General features: G+C 49.5%; 1 protein-coding gene across 3 annotated transcripts; it reads left to right on the top strand.

Annotated features, from left to right (window-relative positions):
• The first annotated feature begins 17 nt into the window (after positions 1 to 17).
• Positions 18 to 20,536, top strand: Rsph6a (radial spoke head 6 homolog A). 3 transcript variants are annotated; one of them, XM_028778723.1, is made up of 6 exons: positions 18 to 692; positions 2,771 to 3,002; positions 11,813 to 12,577; positions 13,817 to 13,961; positions 14,988 to 15,101; positions 20,151 to 20,536. In XM_028778723.1, exons 1-6 carry the CDS (start codon positions 73 to 75, stop codon positions 20,225 to 20,227), a joined length of 1,953 nt encoding a protein of 650 aa, XP_028634556.1. In that variant the 5' UTR covers positions 18 to 72; the 3' UTR covers positions 20,228 to 20,536. The 3 variants fall into 3 exon arrangements, with proteins under 3 accessions (XP_028634556.1, XP_028634555.1, XP_028634557.1); XM_028778722.1 differs by having other exon boundaries at positions 73 to 692; positions 14,988 to 15,105; positions 20,151 to 20,388; XM_028778724.1 differs by lacking the exon at positions 11,813 to 12,577 and having other exon boundaries at positions 73 to 692; positions 14,988 to 15,105; positions 20,151 to 20,388.
• Positions 20,537 to 21,843: the final 1,307 nt, after the last annotated feature.

Here is a 21,843-nt window from a genome sequence, read left to right on the forward strand (position 1 = left end):
AGGCAGGCAGAGTCCAGGCTAGGGCATCACTGGCTAGCCTTCCTCCTACAGGTCCACACACTTTTTCGACGCATGGGGGAACCACCGCCCAACCCTGACCCCTCCCAAACCCGGAGGAGTTCCCAAGGCTCAGAAAGGGCACGGAGTCGGGAGCACTCACAGCCTCTGTTACCTATCCCGGAGGATGGGTTGCAACAACCACCTCCGCAGCGGGGCAGTCGGAGCAGTCAAGGCAGTCAGGACCTGCAGGAAACTGGCCTGCCCCACTGGCCACAGAGGCCCAGCCTGGTCCCGGATGTTCAGGGTGAGGAAGGCACCGAGTACCACCAGTCCATGACCTTAGGCTACACGCCAGGCTTTCCCATGGAGTTCTCGCAACTGGATGATAGCGGAATGATGCATCAGTTCCCGCAGGGCCAGGGACTCTTAGAACAACTGGAGTCTACCTACCAAGACTCGGCCTCCGGAATCCTAGGCCAGTTCAACTTGTACCCAAGAGAGGACGAGACATTCAGCCAGGCCACGCAGCATGGACCCTACCTGAGGGACGACCCCACCCTCCACCTAGGGCCCTCTGACCTGGGCTTCATGCCCTTTGTTGGAGAGGTGCCTGACCCCGAGCCTCGTGAGCTAGCCGTACAGAACGCCAAGGCCTATCTGCTTCAGACCAGCATGAGCTGCAACCTCAGCCTGTGAGAGGACGTGGGGGGTGGAGAAGGCGGGCAGCTGACTGGGAAGGGCTCTAGCTAAGGCTGCCTCAGGTGTGTGTGTGTGTGTGGGGGGTGTCTCTGGATGTCTCACCTAGCAGAGAGTTGGGGAAGGAATAGTTACAGGAGCAGACACAGTGCCAGCATGTCCACCCTAATATCTAGTCCAGCCACTAAGCCTGTTTCTGCAGAAGACTGAACCAGAGAGGCTGGGTCAGTTAAAATCACACAGCTGAGAAGGGGCAGAGCTAGTATTCTAGAACAAGGTCTCTGGTTCCCAGGACCCTCTACTTGTCTGAGAGCTGCAGCCACCGTCCCCTTCCTATTCGGTGTGTTACAGAGAATGAAAGGTGGATGTCAGATGGGTGTGGTGAGTGAGAGGGACTTAGGTGGCCAGGCAGGGGGAGGGACCTGGGATAGCGCCTTGCACCTAACAAGAGGGACAGTGGCGGCAAGCCTTGGAAGGGTGCTGCTGTCTGGGACCACAGTGGGAGGAGTAAAGGGAAAGGAGTTAGTGACGCAAGGCTGGCTAAAGCACATAGGCGACTCCATCCCTCCCATGCTAAGAACCTGCTATGGCTCCTGAGAACCTGAAAGAGAACATTCAGGGGGTGTGGCCTTGCCCACTGCCAATAGGAAATTTCTACCCGTTATTTAGTCCAGCCACTTGTCCAGTTAGTCCAGTTGTCTTTACCTCAGATCCAGTCAAAATTATCCTGTAGCGTTTCAGCAACACTCCCAGTCTTGAGAGCTTCAAGGTTCCCTCCTGACACGCCCTGGCTGGTCTCACTTTTCTCCCCTGTCTTGATCTATTTTAAGTATGTATGTGTGTGTATGTGTGTATGTGAGTGTGTCTGTGTCTATGTGAATGTGCATGTCTGAGTGTGTGTGTGTGTGTGTGTGTGTAAGCACACTGGAGGTCAGAAGAGGGCGTTTCTCCTGGATCTGGAGTCAGAGGCAGCTGTCTGATACAGATGCTGGCAGCTGAATGCTGGTTTTCTGCAGGAGTACTATACACTCTTAACCACAGAGCTGTCTTTCTGGCCTTTTAAAGATACTTTTAAATTTTCTAGTTCGTATGAATGAGTATTTTGCTTTCATGGTTGTAGGTGTACCACAGGCTTGCCGTGCCTTCAGAGGTTAGAGGATGGCCTTGGATCCCCAGGACCTCTGCAAGGCAGCCTGTGCTCTTCTCCTTCCTCTAAGATATGTACTTCTATCATTTAGTTTACAGAATCGGAGCTTCAACCTAGGGCATCCTGCAAGCTAGTCAAACGCCTTAACCATTGTGCTACCCAGCCAGTCCCATCTCCTTACCTCTCCTGCCCTTGAAACCATTCACAGAGTGGTTTGGATGCAGCAGAAAGCCTCATGTAAATGCTTTGCAATGAGACCAGCCTGGTTTCAAAGGGAGCTGAACCATGGCCACGGGTTTCCTGAGCTTAATTCCCTCATCTGGAGGTGTGTGTGTGTGTGCAAAATTGTTGAAAGAATTCAGCAATGCTCTCAAAAGCTCACTGTGGTGCCTGGACTGAGTGGGTGAAGCCCATGTGACTACTGCTCTTGCTTCCTCTCCATCCTTAGTCCCCTGTTTCTCCTTCCTGGCTATACTAAGCCTCCATCTTTTCCCAGTATGTCAGGTTCCCCCCTCGCCCCAGGATTTTCCTGCAACCTCACACACTGTCTGTGAGCCTCAACAACTTTGCAGCTTCTATTTTAATACATTTTCCCGCTTTTCCTTTTCATGTTTCATTGCACTGGCTATGGCTACTTAAATAATATTAAATACAAGTCATAAAGTCAGAGTTCTTGTTTAAGGCCAGCCTGGGCTACATAGTGAGACCCTGTCACAGGGAAGGAAGGAAGGGAGGGCTTAGTGCCCCATCCTGGCTGTATGCAGCCATTTGTGTCTGTCATCAGAATGTCACTTGCACCAGAACAGGGACATTTTTTTTGTTCCCACTTGTGTGTCCCTAGCACTAGAAAAAGGGACAGGCACAAAACGGCAGGCTCAGTGCACTGAGCGAGTGGTGTCCCCCACCTCCCGCTCCTCTGGGAGGCAGGTATGAGCACCTGGTGAACCTGCTGACCAAGATCCTGAACCAGCGGCCCGAGGACCCCTTGTCCATCCTGGAGTCTCTGAACCGCACCACGCAGTGGGAATGGTTTCACCCTAAGCTGGACACGCTGCGGGACGACCCCGAGATGCAGCCCACCTACGAAATGGCCGAAAAGCAAAAGGCTCTGTTCATCAGGGGTGGAGGAGAAGGCGAGCAGGAAATGGAAGAGGAGGTGGTGAGTGAGCTGGTGTGGACAGATGGGAGGCAAGAGTTGGGGTAGGGGAGGGGGACCAGCCTATGCCAGGGCTGAGGTGTGAACAGAAGCGTGTGACCAACAGTTCCTGGGGCATCACACAAGGTTTAGGAGCAAAGGACAAGCATTTGTCCCCTGTAGAAGCTGCCCCTGGCTGTCACATGAAGATGCATGGTCTCTCAACTCAGAATCCATTCCTTCCTCTCCTGCCTCAGTTTCCCCACAAGTTAAAACCTGCTAAGAACTCTTCCACACACCATCCAAGAACACTCTAGCATCCTCGGAGCATTTTAAGTCCGCAGCCCTTTGTTCCTCGACTGACCCATACAATTTGGTGGAGGGGCTGGGAACAGGGCTCGGTTGGTAGAACGCTTGCCCAGCATGCACAAGGCCCTGGGTTCCATCCCCAGTGCTGCATGACCTGGGTTTGGTGGTGCACACCTGTGATGCCAGCTCTCTAGAAGGAGGAGAAATGCAGCTACATGGTGAGTTCCACGTCAGCCAGCCTGGGATCTTTGAGCCCTGTTTTGAATTTTTAGGTTTTGCGGTTTTTTTGGTTTTCGGGGGTTGTTTTCAGGGGGAAAAGCCCAGGAAAGCTGAGTGAAGGGGGTTATGAGTTCAGACTAATGTGGGCTACACAGACAGGGTTCAGACCTTCCAGGGCTCACGGTGAAGTGTTATCTCAATATTAATAATTTTCGTTTGTTTGTTTGTTTAATTGGGAAAGGGCTGGAGAGATTGCTCAGTGGTTAGGAACACTGACTACTCTTCCTGAGGACTTGGGTTCAATTCCCAGCATCCACATGCCACAGTTCACAACTGTCTGTAACTCCGGGATCCAGCACCCTCACAGAGACATACATGCAGGCAAAACACCAGTGCACATAAAATGAAAAATAAATTCCTCTTTTATTTGGGTGAGGTAAGTTGGTGTGATGACCCAGTGGGGGAAGGTTTTTGCCACCAAATGTGACAGACAGCCTAAGTCCCCAGGACCCACCCACATGGTGGAAGGGGAGAGCAAACTTCCACAAGGTGTCCTCTCATCTGCACACAAACTAGTAACCTATAGTATTTTAAAGGTCTAACCTGGTGCTGCAGTCACAGCAGCTCACAACCATCTGGTCAAACAGCTCAGGGTCCATTAAGACCCTTTTTTTTTTTTTTTGTTTTTTTTATTCGAGACAGATTTCTCTGTATAGCCCTGGCTGTCCTGGAACTCACTCTATAGATCAGGCTGGGCTTGAGCCACTACCATCCAGCTAGGAAATATCATCCTAACACTCCTGTACCCCTCAAAATCCAATCTGAGGGTATAGCTAAGTGGTAAAGCAATGACCTAGAATCCCCTTGTGAGGGGCTGAGGGTGTGGCTAAGAGGTAGAAAGACTGCTCAATGTGCAGAGGGCCATGAGTTCGATTCCCAGGGGACACAGCTGGGACACACTGGGGACACGGCTCAGTGGTAGAGTGCTTAGCTAGGATGCAGTAAGGGTTGACATCAGCTGCTAGCACCACGCTGACTGGCTGTGGTAACACACATCTGCAAGCCAAGCACTTAGGACATGGAGCAGGAGGGTTGGAAGTTCAAGCCCACCCTTGGGCTATGTAGCCAAGTTTAAGGTACTGTGGGTATAAGAGACTTTGTCTCACAACATGTTTGTCACAAGTCACAAACATGTGGTAGGTAGGTAGGACTTTCCTAATAGCAGAAACAGAATAAGAGAAAGAAGAAGTGAGATTTTTTTTTCTCTTTACCCCAGCAAGTCATAGACTAAAACATGTCCATGTGGTCTTTAAGTGTCAGATCAGCCTGTGCTGAAATACAGCTACACCAGAAAATGATCTCTGAGGATCAAGAAGCTGGCTTTTTCTTCTTTCCATCCAATCACACCCAACAGATTAGGGACAATCGTAGTGGCTCACATCCTCAATCCCAGAACTCAGGAGGCAGAGGCAGGGAGATCTCTGAGTTCAAAGCTAGCTTTGTCTACATAGGGAATTCCAGGCCAGCAAGACACATATACCTTCTTTCTTTTCTCAAAGAAAAGGGGGAGGGGGAGGGGGAGAGGTGTGACTCTGTCATTCTGTCATTGGGGGTGTTCACACTTCTGTTGTCAGGAGTGTTCACACTTCTGTCTTGGGGCATTCGTACTTCTATCAGTCATTGGGGATGTTCACACTTCTGTCAGTCATTGGGGGTATTCACACTTGAGTCCATCAACAGTGGCTGGAAGGGCAGGGCAATCTTGACATCCCTTCCCCTGTAGTATACCTTCACACCACTGTCACATGGAATCCTTCCCCTGTAGTATACCTTCACACCACTGTCACATGGATCCAGGACTCTAAAAAAGTAATAACCATTAGTGCAGGGACCAGACAGAGACCCCAGAGCTCCCGGGCTTCCTCCCTCATGGCCATAGAATGGTGAGTTTGGGGAGGGGAGGGGAGAGAGAGAGAGAGAAAGAGAGAGAGAAAGAGAGAGAGAAAGAGAGAGAGAGAGAGAGAGAGAGAGAGAGACTCTTTCCAGTTAACTAGAGTTCCTGACCAGTGAACCCAGGAGTCATCCTGTCCCTGCCTCCCCAGTGCTGGATTTCTAAGCCTGTGCCAGCACACCTGGCTGTTTACAGGGCTCTAGGGACTGAACTGGGACCTGGTTCTTACATAGCAAGCACTGTACACACTGAGCCATCTCGCGTCATGCTAATGTCGGGGACAGCAGGCAAACCAGCTGTAGTCATGCCTGAAGACCGATGGCGGTGGTGGACGGTGGTGCGTGCCTGTCATCCCAGCACCCAGGAGGCTGAGGCAGGATCTAGAGTGTAAGGCTACGTGGACGTCATATGGAGATTCTGGAATATTCACTGTGGGTTCCTGGTCTACAGAGTGAGATCCAGGACAGCCAGGGCTACACAGTGAGACTGTCTCAGAAAACAAACAAACAAAATGAACAAAATGGTGGTGTAGGCATCAATTTTTGCATCCTACTTTTTTTTTCTTTTTCTTTTCTTTTCTTTTCTTTTCTTTTTTTTTTTTTTTTATTTTTTTTTGGTTTTTTGAGACAGGATTTCACTGTGTATCCCTGGCTGTCCTGGAACTCACTCTGTAGTCCAGGCTGGCCTCGAACTCAGAAATCCGCCTGCCTCTGCCTCCCGAGTGCTGGGATTAAAGGCGTGCGCCACCACCGCCCGGCACATCCTACTTTTTTAGTAAGTGTTCAACCTCTCCCCTAGCCCACCACTCGGAAGAGGTAGTGCAAAAGAAAAGTTATTAGGATGTGGGGGAAGTGGACTTGTTCAGCACTAGTTCTTTGCGGGTAAGCTCGATATTGTCAGCAGTTCAGTCCCGTAGCAAACACCAAATACAACTCAGCAGCTGCAGACAGTCCTCTCGGCAGGCAGACACCAGGCATGAACTAGCAGCTATAGTTCAATCCTGAAGAAACCACAAGACTCACCAACCAGCCCGAGGACAAGCTGCCGCAGGAACCTCACGAGCAGTTCTTGGGCAAGTTTCTCTCAATGGCGGTGTTACCACAAGTTGAGCTCAACAGCGCTGTGTAAGGAGAACTAATACAGGCGTGTAGTTAGTGAAGGATAGGGAGGTAGAACAAACCAACGCTCAGTGCTCATCTCCCACTGCCTGTGGGGTCATATTTATACGCCTTCATCATTGGTCCTTTCATGTGTTTGCTCTATCAAAATGTCCTTTCACCTGTAGCTGCTTCAGGACAACATTCTTTCCCATGTCGGCTTTAGCAAGACATCTTTTCACCTGTGTGACCCAGGAAGACATCATTTGACATAACTGACTTTCCAAAGAAACCAGAAGTTTCCACTTCATTGTGGTTTGAATTCTTTCAAAACTCTGTTTTCTTTTTATTTATGCATATGTGTCTGTGTGCAGTATGCCCTTCTGTGTGCAGGTGACCTTGAAGGCCAGATGTGGGCATCTGATGCCATGGACACAGGGTCACAGGTAGCTGTGAGCAGCTCAGCATGGCCGCTGGGAGTCATGCTCCAGTGTCTGGCAAGGGCTCTTAACCACTGTGCTATCTACCAGCCCCACCAACAAATGCCCCTCTCTCAGATTTAGCCAGGTCTTCCAAACTAAAAAGCAAAGAAATTTGAGAGCTAACATATACTGTGGATGAGCTGGACTTTAACAGATACAGACTATTCCACCCAACAGATTTTTTTATTTCGGCAGTACACGGAACCGTCTCCAAAATCACTCACATCAGAGGGGACACAAGTTAAGCCTCAAATGACAGAGAATTCTTTTTTTTTTAAAGATTTATTTATTTATTTTATTGATGAGTACACTGTAGCTGTCTTCAGACACACCAGAAAAGGGCATCCAATCTCATTACGGATGGTTGTGAGCCACCATGTGGTTGCTGGGATTTGAACTCAGGACCTCTGGAAGAGCAGTCAGTGCTCTTAACCTCTGAGCCATCTCTCCAGCCCGACAGAGAATTCTTTGACGATTGTAATAAGTAAAAGTCGAAGGGAACAATAGAAACTACAAAAATACTTGCAATCTAAACACGTTTGGATGAACAGTGTGTCATCCAGAAAGTCGGAGAGGAAATGAAGGAATTCCTAGAGGCACATATAAAGGAACCACATCCTGTCAGAAGCCAAGGGGTGCAGCCAAAGCACTCTCCACTTTAACAGCAGTAAGTGTTAAGAAACCCTAGAGTCGGGGTGGAGGGAGGGATGGCTCAGTGGTTAAGAGCACTGACTGCTCCTCCAGGGGTCTTGAGTTCAATTCCCAGCAATCACATGGTGGCTCACAACCATGTGTAATGGGCTCTGATGCCCCCTTCTGGTGTGTCTGAAGACAGCGACAGACAGTGTACTCATATACATAAAATAAATAAGCCGAGAGACATCACACAAGCAACGGAAACCTACAGAGAACATTATTTTAAGTGGAAGCAAACTGAGAGCATGTCTCTAAACCCAGGACTGACACGGAACACTCTCTCCTATTCGGTATACTGCTGCTATAGCAATTAGACAAGAGAAAGACATAGGGGTGTCGCGGGATATTCAGTCACATTGTGTACCCTGAGACTGTGAACTGGAAAAAAAAAATCTGTTCCTTCTTGTGGAGTGCCTGAGCCCTAGCACACACCTTTAACACAAGGGCTTTCTGTCTACTCTAAACAAATACTTGTGTGGCTCAGCCCAAGCATGCATCCTGGATGAGCGTAGACACAAAAGTTCATAACAAAATGTTTGCAAACCAAATTCATGAACTCATGCAAAGCCCAAGTGGGCTCCATCCCAGAATGACAAGAGCTAAAAAAAAAAGGCAGCTCTAGGTCAAGAGGTGGAGCGAGCAACCAGCTGACTGGGTGAACAGAAGCGAACAGAAAGGGCGCTCACTGAGTTGGAAGGCATTTAAGACTGAGTGGAGAAGGAAAAAAAAAAAAGCCTTTTCCTTCTGCGGCATGAGTACAGTAGGAAGGTCAGCTGGGTGTTTTCTATGCTTCTCTGAACTAGCAGACTATCACCCCAGCATAGCAGACTGTCACCCCAACTATCACTCCAGCATCGGGCTCCTGAGTCTTCCCTCATTGGTCACATTGAACAGCTGGGATTTAAACTGAAAAGGAAGAAGTCAAACTATCTCTTTTTGCAAACGGCATGAGTCTTTATTGGGAAGTCCCTATGGAGTCGACTAGAAAGTTCTTGGACCTAATAAACACAATAAAATTTTAGGATACAAAAATCAAGGTTAAAAAAGAAAAGGAAGGAAAGAAAGAAAGAAAGAGAGGAAGAAAGGAAGGAAGGTGAGAGAGAGAGAGAGAGAGAGAGAGAGAGAGAGAGAGAGAGACAGCTGGGCCATGGTGATGTACACCTTTAGCCCCAGTGCTTGGGAGGCAGAGGCAGGCAGATCGCTTGTGAGTTCGAGGCTAGCCTGGTCTACAGAATGAGTTCCAGGACAGCCAGGGCCGCACAGAGAAACCCAAGCAAACAAAGCAAAAGAATTCACATGGAAGCACAAAACACCACCGACAGCCAGCGTAGTCTCAAAAAGTAAGTGTTCTTCCAAAGAGGTTACCACGCCTGAGGTCATGGCACACTGTAGATGAGAGAGAAAGAACATGAAGCTGGGTGAGCTTCATGATAGGAGGGGACGGGAAGAGTTGGGGGAGGGGAAAGGATATGATCAAATACATTGTATGAAAAAGTTTAAAGTCACGCTACAGTAGCACTATTGTGACAAGGTCAGCCTAGTATCAGCATAAAGGAACAGGCCAACCAATTGAACAGAATTGAAGACCTGGAAATGGAATTACAAGGAGACAGTCACTTAATTTTTGACAAAGGAGGCAGAGATGTAGTTTGGACAAAAGCCATGTCAATAAATGAGTTCTAGCAAAACGGGATTTCCGCCTGCACAACAATGAAATTAGATTCACATTCCCCTTGTACAAGAACCAACTCAAAACGGATTGAAGACTTTAAAACCTGAAACAAAAGCCAGGTGGTGGTGATGGTGGCACACACCTTTAAATCTCAGTGCTCGGGAGGCAGAGGCAGGCACATCTCTGAGTTCAAGGCTATCCTGGTCTACAGAGTGAGTTCCAGGACAGCCAGAGCTACACAGAGAAACACCGTCTCAGAAACTAAACAAATAAAATTAAAAATTGTGTATGTGTGGGTGTGTATGTGAGAGAGAGAGAAAGAGAGAGGGAGCGAGCAAGAACTTTTAAAACAGAACACCAACTGCCCAGTTATCAACAGATGAAAATAAAAAGTTTCTGTACAGCAAGGGATTCAGTCAGCACAGCCCACAGCATGGGAGAAAACCTTCACAGCTATGCTTCAGACCCAAGGCTGATGCCAGACAGAGGTCTGCAAGAAACTGCCGCTCAACACGTGGGCAGGTGAGCTCAGTGGGTAATCTTCAAAAAGGGAAAGACAAATGGCCAACTGCTGCCATAGAGAGTGTTCCATACCCCAAGCCATAGGGAGATACTGACTAAAACTACTGAGATCCCCCGCTCCTGACCCCGTCAGAACAGCTCTCACCAACAAATCTGACAAATGTTGGAGGGATGTGGAAAGGAGCTCTTACTTACTGTTGATTGGGCTAAGAATTAATACAGCCACTGTGGAAATCAGCTTGAGGACTCTCAAATACTGAAGGCCGAACTACCATAGGATTGAGCTGCTTCCCTCCTGGGCTCTCCATACCCCACCAAAGAGATGCTTGCATGGAACCTGCCCTGTTGCTTGCTGTTTTATCCACCATAGCAAAGAATTGGAATCAACCTTGTTTTGTCTGCTAACATATGAATGAATGATAAGTGTGTGCATGTTTGTGCGTGTGTGTGCATGTGTGTGTGTGTGTGTGTGCGCACACACGTGTGCACATGTAATGGAATATACTTGGCTCTGAAGAAAATGAGGTTAAAGAGTTTGCAGGGAAATGGGTGGACTTGGGATATATGCTATTGTGAGGCCACAGTCTCAGACACAGCACATGCTTGCCCTCATATGTGGCATACAGCCATAATGTATGTAAAGCATACGTGTGTGGGTACAGTATAGCAGGAGGGAGAGAAGAGGAAGGCTATAGGGATGTGGGGGGACTGAATGCAAGTGACGGACACGGGCATGAAAAAGGACATAATTATTTTTCTAGTTCTAATCCTGTCGTGGATTTTTTTGGCCTTAGCAGTAGATAACCTGCATGAGATATATTAGATACTGAAAGTCTAATATTTAGTGTGAAATAAATATTTATTCAGAATGTCAATTCTAACTGCATAGGAACAAGTGAATATCCAGAGGGTTGGAAAGTGGGACACACACACACACACACACACACACACACACAAAGATGCCATGCAGAGCTGCAGGCAGAGACTCCAAAGATGGCTAGAAAGCGGCCGGAGGTCCAGAACACCTTGTTTCTCAATGGCTATGACAGCTCCATGCTTAGCTCAGGCCAAGGCAGGCTATCTCAGTCTTGCCCGATTGAAGAGTGTTGAACTTTATGGCCTGCGGGCCACAGCTGAGCAAATGATGGGCAATCCCCAGAGGAAGGCATGAGCTGCAGAGGTGACAAGGCACCGTTGCATATTCCAGTTCTAGCCTTCTTCTGTTTCCTGTCCCCCACCCCTGGCATTCTTATCTCCACATTACTTTCCTTCCCCTTCTCCACCCAACTCTGCAGTCATGGACACAGACGAAAGAGATGGTATGTAGCCCTGGACAGATGGAACTTGCTCTGTAGACCAGGCTGGCTTCGAACTCACAAAGATCAATCAGCCTCTGCCTTTTAAAGGTGTGAGCTACCATGCCTGGCAACAGCGGCTTGTTTGTCCAATAGAACAAGAAGGCCAGGGTAGTGGGGCAATCCAGCTATGCCCCTGTGAGCTAATTCTACTGTCACTCCATGAATATTAGGGTGCAGACCACGGCTGCCCATGTATTGTTGCCTGTTGGTACCCAAAGAGCTACTGTGGCTGCAGGCTTCACGTCCTTCCTTTTGGTCAGGTTAAAGAGAAAAGGATTCTCTCCTGGTATGGTTTCTTTCTTCCTTTTTTTTTTTTTTTTTTTCCTTCTTCATCAAGGGACACTCTCCCCAGGACATTCCCAAACTGGTGGCTTAAGTCGCCCAAGTCTGTTGACTCTGGTGGAGGAGGCTAGGGACTGGCTCAGGTCTTGCTGCCTAGTTCCGGTCCCAGGACCGGAGCGGTTGCAGGAGGATCAGGCTAGGAAGCCTGGAGCCTTCCTTCTACCCATTTCTTCATCCCTGTTGCAGACTGACAGTCCGGTGCCCAACATCATGGAGACGGCCTTCTACTTCGAGCAGGCGGGCGTGGGGCTGAGCTCGGATGAAAGCTTCCGAGTCTTCCTGGCCCTGAGGCAGCTGGTGGAGCAGCAGCCCATCCACACGTGCCGCTTCTGGGGCAAGATCCTGGGCCTGAGCCGTAGCTACCTGGTGGCCGAGGTGGAGTTCCGCGAGGGCGAGGAGGAGGGAGAGGAGGAGGAGTTGGAGGAGATGATGGAGGGAGGTGAGGTCTTGGAGACACACGGTGAGGAAGAGGGAGAGGAGGATGAGGAGAAGGTGGTGGACGCCGTGCCCAAGCCGCAGTGGAAGCCGCCGCCGGTCATCCCCAAGGAGGAGAGCCGCAGCGGCACCAACAAATACCTGTACTTCGTGTGCAACGAGCCGGGCCGCCCGTGGACGCGCCTGCCGCATGTGACGCCCGCGCAGATCGTGTGCGCGCGCAAGATCAAAAAGTTCTTCACCGGCTTCCTGGACACGCCGGTCATCAGCTACCCGCCCTTCCCGGGCAACGAGGCCAACTATCTCCGTGCGCAGATTGCGCGCATCTCCGCCGCCACGCACATCAGCCCGCTGGGCTTCTACCAGTTCGGCGAGGAGGAGGGCGATGAGGAGGAGGAGGGCGGCGCGGGGCGCGACTCGTTCGAGGAGAACCCCGACTTTGAAGGCATCCCCGTGCTGGAGCTCGTTGACTCCATGGCAAACTGGGTACATCACACACAGCACATTCTGCCTCAGGTGAGGATGGAGCCAGGATGGAGCTTCCGGCCCTGTACCTTGCCCAGGACCCACCCAATCCAGCCCAGCATCCGTCTGTCCATCCGTCCGTCCGTCCATCCATCCATCCATTTATCCATATACCTACCTACCCATCCATCCACTCACCCATTCATCCAACCATGACCCAAAGCAACTTGGGAAAGAAAAGGTTTATTTGGCTACATATATATCCACTGAGGGAAGTCTGGGTAGGAACCTGGATACAGGACGGAAGCAGAGGCCGTGGAGGGATGCTGCTTACCGGCTTGCTCCCGTGGTTTGAATCAGCCTACTTTCTTATAACAGCCCCAGACCACTTGCCCAGGGATGGCATCGCCCACAGTGGGTTGAGCCCTCCCACACCAATCATCAATCAAGAACATTCCCACACGGACTTGCTTGCAGGCCAATCTGATGGAGGCTTTTTCTCAGCTGAGGTTCCATCTTCCCAGATGACTTTAATTGGTATCAAGCTGACAAGCATAGCAGCAGCAGCAGCAAAGCAGTGCCGCGGCCATAAGCTACCACACTTGCTTAAAATAAATCCTTCTTGGCCAAGGACCGATCCCTAGTCGTGGCTGAGAAACCGGGAGGCGACTTTATGCTGTATACCTGCCTGGATTATTCAAAGAGCCGTCACTGATCAGAGGGAGTTCGAGGGCATGGAGTAAGATCCTGTGTTTAAAACAAGGCTTGATGTGGGCGCACACACCTTTAATCCCAGCACTCAAAAGCCAGAGGCAGGTGAAGCTTTGGGAGTTCGAGGCCAGCCTGGTTTACAGAGAAACCCTGCACAGAGAAGCAAAACAAAATCAAAACAAAGCTGGGAGAGTAGATCAGTAGAATGCTTCCCTTGTGTCAGTATCTCTATCACACACACACCTACACACACACACACCACCACCACCACCAACAGGAGTGTTTATTGGCTTGACAGAGCCCAACACCAATACAACGAGGGAGGCATAGGTGACCCCTACCACCTTTGAATGAGAGTCCTTGAGCAGAAATACTGAGGTAGCCTTTATCAACAATGTGTCCAGCCATAGAAGCTGCTGTCCCAAGGCAGTTGCTAGCACATAACTGGGGCTGCCTGCCCTTGGAAGGCTAGCCTGTATAAGCCTGCTGTTCTAGGGGCCTGTCTGGCCCTTCATCTTCTCCCACAGTAGGCTAGGCTCTGTCTTAGGGTACCACCTGACTTTGCCGCTGCATCCCCAGGGGCGCTGTACATGGATAAACCCATTGCAGAAGACAGAGGAGGAAGAAGAGCTAGGGGAGGAGGAGGAGAAGGCGGATGAGGCAATGGAGGAGGTGGAACAGGAGGTCGGTCCTCCGCTTCTGACTCCTCTCTCAGAAGATGCAGGTAAGTCCCTTCTGGGCAGGCGCAGTGCCATCCTACAAGGGGTTTGTGGGGTGGGGAGAGCAGCACACCCTCCAAACACTGACATCACCCATTCTCTGATCGTCAGTGGGTATTTCTTATGTGCAACAGGCATGGCGTCAGGCCTGGGAGCACAAGTCTGCCATCCCAGCATCAGGGAAGGAAGAAGCAGGACCATGAGTGGTCCTTGGCTTTACAAGTAGGCTGAGACCCCAGGCTAGGGCTGCATGAGACCCTGTTATGTATATGAGTACTCTGTTTGCATGTATGCTTGCATGACAGAAGAGGGCATCAGATCCCATTACAGATGGTTGTGAGCCACCATATCGTTGCTGGGAATTGAACTCAGAACCTCTGGAAGAGCAGCCAGTGCTCTTAATCACTGAGCCATCTTTCCAGCCTGAGACCCTGTTTGACTTTTTTTGTTTGTTTGTTTTAAAATTTTTATATTTATTGTTTGTTTGTTTGTTTAAAAGAAACGCTTATGGGTCTGGGGGAATGTGTTCATCTTGTCTCTAAGCCTAGTCTGGCATGTGACAGTGACCACGGCCTTGAGACAGAGTCTCTTCTTGGTTTTCTCTCTTTTGTGGTGGAGGCAGCCAGGAGCTGGATTTTGCATTCCCAGAAGGAATTCTCTGAGGCTGAGGCACTTGGAGGAAAGAGGAAGGGAAGGCCAGGGGCGGCCCAGGTCCTGGACGTGAACCATAGCACCCTGGTCACAATCCATACACCCTGCAAGAGGATGCTTATAGCTCCCTGCTAGTGGCATGGCCACCAGACCTCATTGTCACCCAGAAAGGGAGGTGACATGAGCATTCTTCTTTCCTGGGTGGGGTCGCTGCAGCAGGGACTGGTGAAGCGGCTTCCTCGGAGCAACATCTGGAGAGGCCAGAGCCAGCAATCTCTGTGAGTCTTAGCTCTTGCAAGGTTCCCTCTATCCCTTTCTCTCGGTCTCTCTGCCCACGTGGTGAGGTGGCCCCTGACTCCGCCTCTTTCCTTCTCCAACAGAAATCATGCACCTGTCGCCATGGACCACCCGCCTCTCCTGCAGCCTCAGCCCTCAGTACTCGGTGGCTATCGTGCGCTCCAACCTCTGGCCAGGGGCCTATGCCTACGCCACTGGCAAGTACGACGTTGCCCTGACTCAAGGGTCCCTCTATGGTATAGAAATCTTATCTGCCGGGATCCACCATAGTTGTTCTCAAAAGATTGACAAGTCCCGCCAGATGTGGTGGCACAGGTTCTTAATCTCAAAAGCTGGGAGGCAGAGGCAGGGAGATCTCTGTGAGTTCAAGGGCAGCCTGGTCTACAATAGTTCCAGGACAGCCTGGTCTACACAGACCCTGTCTCAAAAACTACATATAAATATTATGTATAATATATGCCGTATACAATATATTATATAATATATAATACACATAAATGTATAGCATTTACTATACGAGCTGCAGCCACCTCCACTCCCTGTCCCTTCTTTAAACTGTCTCTAAATCCCTAAACCAGCTTGACTGCAATTCCTGCTCTGTCCACCAGAGGGAAGAACTTTTCCGCTCTGAACTCAAACTTGCTCTGGGTTAGTACTGAAGGAATTTCATGCAAACTTGACACTTTAACCATATTCTTGTCGATTATTTATTTATTTATTTTGTCCGTAATCTGAGAGTAAGGTTTTTCTAACCCTCTTATTCTATGCCTACACCACACATTATTTCTCGGTGTGGTCTTGGCTGTCCTGGAACTTGCTCTGCCTCAGAGACCCTCCTGCCTCTGCCTTCCCAGCGGGGGAATTAAAGAGCCACGTTAATTTTTTTTTTTTTTTGGTTTTTTGAGACAGGGTTTCTCTGTGTAGCCCTGGCTGTCCTGGAACTCACTCTGTAGACCAGGCTGGCCTCGAACTCAGAAATCCGCCTGCCTCTGCCTCCCAAGTGCTGGGATTAAAGGGGTGTGCCACCACCGCCTGGCAAACCCACGCTAATTTTTAAATTAATGAAATTCAGATTGGGTTCTCCTGGTCCACACAGCTTCCTCCCGTCCACTCACCATTCATCAGTTCATCCATCCATGCATCTGTCAGTTCAGTTAGTCACCCATCCATCTTTTGTCTTTTTGTAGAATATACTAAACAAAATCATGCACGTTCTTTACATGTATGTGTGCACACGTGCATGTGCCCAGGTTAGCTTATGTGCACCATATCATGCAGGCACTTCTGACAGCCAGAAGAGGGCACTGCTGGGCCTCCAGGACTTGAGTTCTAGGTGGTTGGAAGCCTCCTGATGTAGGTGTTGGAAACAAAACCAGTGGGCACTCTTAGCAACAGAGCCATCGCTCCAGGAAAAGAGAAATTTGCTTTTGTCTTATGTGGAATTTTTCTTCTTTTTTTGAGACACGATTGTCTGGAACTCACTATGTAGACCAGGCTGGTCTCAAACTCACAAAGATCGAACCTGCCTTTGGCCCCAAATGCTGCAGTAAAGGCGTGCACCATCGTAAGTGCCTAAGAATCTTTTGAAATTAACTAGGTGTGGCTGAGCACACATGTGCACATGTCCTGCATCATGTTTGTGGAGGTTGGAAGACACAGGAGTGGGGGCTAACCTTCCACCTCACTGCAGCAGGGTCTCTGTGGCTGTGCTGTGCTGTGTACTCCAGGCTAGCTCCTTGAACTTCCACACAAGATTCTCCCATCTCTGCCTCCCACCTCTCAATAAGAATTCTGAGTTACAGCCGGGCGGTGGTGGTGCACACCTTTAATCCCAGCACTTGGGAGGCAGAGGCAGGCGGATTTCTGAGTTCGAGGCCAGCCTGGTCTACAGAGTGAGTTCCAGGACAGCCAGGGCTACACAGAGAAACCCTGTCTCGAAAAGCCAAAAATAAATAAATAAATAAATAAGTAAGAATTCTGAGTTATAGCTGTGCAGCACAAAATCTGACTTCCTATGTGGGTTCCAGGATCAAACCTGGGCTCACTGGCTTGTGCTGCCATCTCTCTGGCAAAGAGGCTTTTTGTTGTTGATACAAGCTTTCACTCTGTTGCCCTGGCTGGCCTTAAACTCCCAATCCTTCTGCCTCTGCTTCTGGAGTATTGGGATTACAGGTGCATATCATCACACTAGGCAGGGGTAGGGACAGACAGACATCTGAGTTCAAGGCCAGCTTGTTCTAGAGTTCCAGGACAGCTAGGGCTACAAAGAGAAACCCTGTCTCAAAAAAAAAAAAAAAAAAAGAAAAGAAAAGAAAAGAAAGAAAGAAAGGAAAAAGAAAAGAAAGAAGAGAGAAAAAGAAAGAAAGTCTTGAATGCCAGCCACTCTTTGACAGCTGCATGAGGGTTCCTAGACCCTTGTTGGAAAGACAGCCATGGATGCGTCCATGGGAACCCACAGAGCAAGTGCAGTCATCAGTTGTACAACACTGGTTACAAAGTAGATCAGCTCCTAATTGCCTGTCTCGAGTCTCCCGGGATTCTAGAGAACAGCAACCTTCATTCTGCAATCCCCAGGGAAGGAAAGTTACAGTGAGAGACAGACAGAAGGGATATTCTAGACCAGTTTTACATGTGGAGTGTATAGGACTCACTGAGAATCTGGCAAAGATGAAAATTCTAGTTCTAACATCTAGTAAAATGACGGGGGTTCAGGCTGATTTGTTTGTATTATGGTGCGGGAATTGAATGCAGGGTTTTCGCTTAGTCTAGGCAAGTGCCCTATTGCTGAGCCACGCCCCCAGCCCCTCACTGGGGGATTCTAGGCAGGGGCTCTACCACCGAGCCACACCCCCAGCCCCTCTCTGGGGGATTCTAGGCAGGGGCTCTACCACTGAGCCACATTCCCAACCTTTCATTTTACCTTTTAAGATTTATCTATTTTTATTTAATGTGCATCGGTGTTTGGCTGTATGTATGTCTGTGTGAGGGTGCTTGATCCTCTAGAACTGTAGTTACAGACAGCTGTGAGCTGCCATGTGGATTGAACCTGGGTCCTTAAGAGAGCAACCAGTGTTCTTAACTGTTGGCCATCTCTCCAGCTGCCACTCCCACACCTCCATTTTTAGACAAAGCTTTTTTAATGTAGCTATGAGCCCTGACTGTCTTGGAACTTGCTTTGTAGACTAGGCTGGCCTTGAACACAAAGACCTGCCTGTCTCTGCCTCTTGAGTGCTGGGATTAAAGATGTGCACCACCATTGCCCGGGTCTACTTTTCACTTTTTATTTCATAATAAGTCTTTGGAGTCTGGAACATGTTTTCCATTAAAATGAATCTCAGCTTCGTTTTGAAGTTTTCATCAGAAAGACTTGCTAGGCTGGTGGCGTGAGCTCATGATTCCAATAAGCTCAGATAATCAGGAAGTCACTGCAGGAAGAAGATGGGGTATTCCAAGGCTAGCTTTGGCTGCAGAGTGAGCTTCAGGCCAGGTTTATCAACCTAGAATGTATTTCAAGATTTAAAAAAAAAAAAAAGGAGCTGAGGCTACAGCTTGAGGGTAAATCACCGGCCTAGAATCCCCCAGTGAGGGGCTGGGGGCGTGGCTCAGTGGTAGAACCCCTGCCTAGAATCCCCCAGTGAGGGGCTGGGGGCGTGGCTCAGTGGTAGAGCCCCTGCCTAGAATCCCCCAGTGAGGGGCTGGGGGCGTGGCTCAGCAGTTAAGTGATTGTCTAGCTGGTAGAAGACCCTGACTTCAATCTCTATTACCACTGGGGAAAAAAAATGAATCTTAGCCAGGCTACTGATATGCATCAATTATCCAAGTACCAACAAGGCTGAGTGAGGTAAGACGATCTCCCGTTTATGGCCAGCATGAGATACATGGTGGCACGCTCCCCTAAAGAGAAAAAAGAAATAAAAGCAGATTCATGTACTCAGTTGTTCCAGGGCTCCTTGGAGGTGTTCCAATAACCAAATTAAGTATCTGATTTATTTTTAGAATTGAAATTAACTAAAATTAATTCAAAGCCATTCCATCCCCCCCCCGCAAAAAAAACACCCCAGCAGAACACGCATTCCTCTCTAAGTGTCCACGGAAACACTCCAAGACAGAGTGTAAACTGAGTCCTCAAACAGGGCTCAGCCGACGTAAGGCGCTTGCAATCAGACCAGATGAGCTCTGGGACTCCCGGAAATGCGAATCAGCAGAGAAAGTGCATCAGGGATGCTGACACGTGAGACTGACCAGTAACCAATAGACCCAGAAATGATTACTAGTGGAAGAAGACAGCAGAGGCTGAGAAGATGACCCGGTGGGTAAAGTACTTGCTCCCCGAGCCACAAGCAGCTGAATTTGAGCTCCAAAATCCATGAAGAAGCCGCGGGCATCACCATGCACATTTAACCCCAGTGCTGAGAGGAAGCAGGCAGAGACAGATGGATCCCTGGAGTTTCTAGTGAGCCAGCTTAGCAGAATTGATGAGCGACAGACGCGGTGAAGAGACTCTTGTCTCAGAACACAAGAGCCGAGCTTGGTGGCGCATGCCTTTTAATCCCCACACTCGGGAGGCAGAGGCTGGTAGATCCGTACAAGTCTGAGGCCAGCCTTGTCTACATACTGTGTTCCACACCAACCAGAGGTGTGACCTGTGACCCTATCTCAAAAATAAATAGACCCAGCAGTTAAGAGCTTGTACTGCTCTTGCCAAAGACCTGAGATCAGTTCTCGGGCGCCCACGTTTGGCAGCTTCGTGGGTGGATTTGCGTTAGAATCTGAGGACCTTCACCTGTAACGCCAACAGCAGGGCATCTGCTGCCCTCTTCTGGCCTCTGTGGGCACTGCACTCGTGTACAAACCCAGACAGAAGGGCACACACACACACGTGCACACACATGTGCACACACACGCGCGCGCACACACATGCACACACACACACGCACACACACGCACACGCATGTGCACACGCACACACGCGCGCACACACATGCACACACATGTGCACACACACGTGCACACACGTGCACACACACGTGCGCACACACACAACCAAATTCAGTTTGCCGGTCCCCTTGCTTTTTGTTGGCATGGCCACTTCAGATCCGGTGAACACAGAACAGTGCTCAGTTAACTTTTGTGGGACGGACAGAGAAACCCAGTGTGTACCTTTTGCCTGCCCACTGGTGACTGGGCAATGATGCTATGTCGCCCTTAGACTCATCCTCACAAAGAATGTCTCCCTGTTTTTCTAGGAAGTTTGAGAACCTGTATATTGGCTGGGGTCACAAGTATAGCCCTGAGAATTTCAACCCAATGCTGCCGGCTCTGATTCAGCAGGAGTACGCCAGCGGCCCCGAAATCATGGAGATGAGTGATCCCACAGTGGAGGAGGAGCAGGCCCTGAAGGCTGCTCAGGAACAGGCCCTGGCAGCCGGCGAGGAAGAGGAGGAGGATGAGGAAGAGGAGGAGGATGAGGACCTGGAGGACTGAGGTCCCGGAAGTCCCACAGCCTTTCCCCTTATTCGTAGAACAGATTGTATTTTTCCTATTGGTTTTGTTCCCTGCCCTTGCAGGACACAGGTAGGAAACCACCCAGTGCTCCAAATAAAACTCCCCGCAGGACAGCTGCTTAGTCACACATTCGTTCAGTATCCCGGGAAGCTGCCTCATTCCTTCTCCATGTTTGTTTTTGTTTTTGGTTCTTCAAGTCAGTGTTTCTCTGCTCCAGTCTGGGGACCGCCCAGCCTTGACCTCCCTGCTGTGATGGACTCTGACTGGGAACTGCGAGCTGAAAAAGCCCTTTCTCCCCTAACTTGCCCTTTGTCAAGGTATTTTACCTTTTGCTGTCCTGGAACTCGCTCTCTAGACCAGACTGGCCTCCAACTCAGAAATCCACCTGCCTCTGTCCCCCAAGTGCTGGGATTTAATCCCAATTTGTTTTTAAAAGATTTAAAAAAAAAAATCGGTGTGTATGTGTGTGTGCAGATGCTCTCGGAGACCAGAAGAGGGGATTAGATCCTATGTCACTAGAGTTTCCGGTGGTTGTGAGCACCCCTGATGTGGGTGCTGTGAACTGAGGTGAATTCACTATTTGTTTTTTTTATTTTTTAAATTTTATTGGGGGGGGGCGCTGGTGTGATGGCTTGGTGTTCAGAGCACTGCCTGCTCTTCCAAAGGACCTGGGATTGATTCCCAGGCATCTTCCTGGGACATGGCAGTTTACTACCGGTTGTCCAAGTGCTCGCCCAGCAAGCACAAAGCCCTGGGTTCAAGCCCCACCAATGCACGTGGTATAACACCAACGCGGAAGCGATAGAGGCGGGAAGATCTAGAATTCGTGGTTTTTTTTTTTTCTTCCAGATACAAGGTGAAGTGGAGGTCAGTCTGAACTAGAGACCTTGCCTCACAAAAGCGGGGAGGGGGCAAAACAAAATTCTCTTCTGTTGATGTGATAAAACGTAAAATACCTTGACAAAGGGCAAGTTAGGGGAGAAAGGGCTATTTCAGCTCGCAGTTCCCAGTCAGAGTCCATCACAGCAGGGAGGTCAAGGCTGGGCGGTCCCCAGACTGGAGCAGGAAGAAGGAATGCGTGTGTGCGTGTGTGCTCAGCCAGTGTCCACACTCTTACACAGTTGCCCTGACTAGGGAGTGGCGCCTCCCACGCTGGACGGGGGTCTTCCCGTACCCGTTAAGGCAATCTCCCTCAGACACGTCGACCTGACGTAGACTGTCTCTCACGGTGATGCTAGGTAGCGTCAAGTTGACAAGGTAACAACTAGTAACGGCACAGAGCGCCAACCATGACGACCTGAGCTCCATCCTTAGGATCCACATGGTGGAAGGGCACTCGGCTCCCTCTGACCGCCACATGCTCGTCCACGCACAAACGCACGCAAAAATAAATGTAATATTTTTTTCTTTTTTTTTTTTTTTTTTTTTTTTTTT

The sequence above is a fragment of the Grammomys surdaster genome, unplaced genomic scaffold (assembly GCF_004785775.1).
Source record: "Grammomys surdaster isolate TR1022 unplaced genomic scaffold, NIH_TR_1.0 339, whole genome shotgun sequence".
Lineage (NCBI taxonomy): Eukaryota > Metazoa > Chordata > Mammalia > Rodentia > Muridae > Grammomys > Grammomys surdaster.

What these genes read in the sequence shown, in the direction of transcription:
- Rsph6a (XM_028778722.1), top strand. Translation starts at nt 73, where the DNA reads ATGGGGGAACCACCGCCCAACCCTGACCCCTCCCAAACCCGGAGGAGT. An exon ending in AGGAAATGGAAGAGGAGGTG is followed by an intron (nt 3,003 to 11,812) that starts GTGAGTGAGCTG and finishes TCCCTGTTGCAG; the next exon opens with ACTGACAGTCCGGTGCCCAA. An exon ending in TCCTCTCTCAGAAGATGCAG is followed by an intron (nt 13,962 to 14,987) that starts GTAAGTCCCTTC and finishes CTTCTCCAACAG; the next exon opens with AAATCATGCACCTGTCGCCA.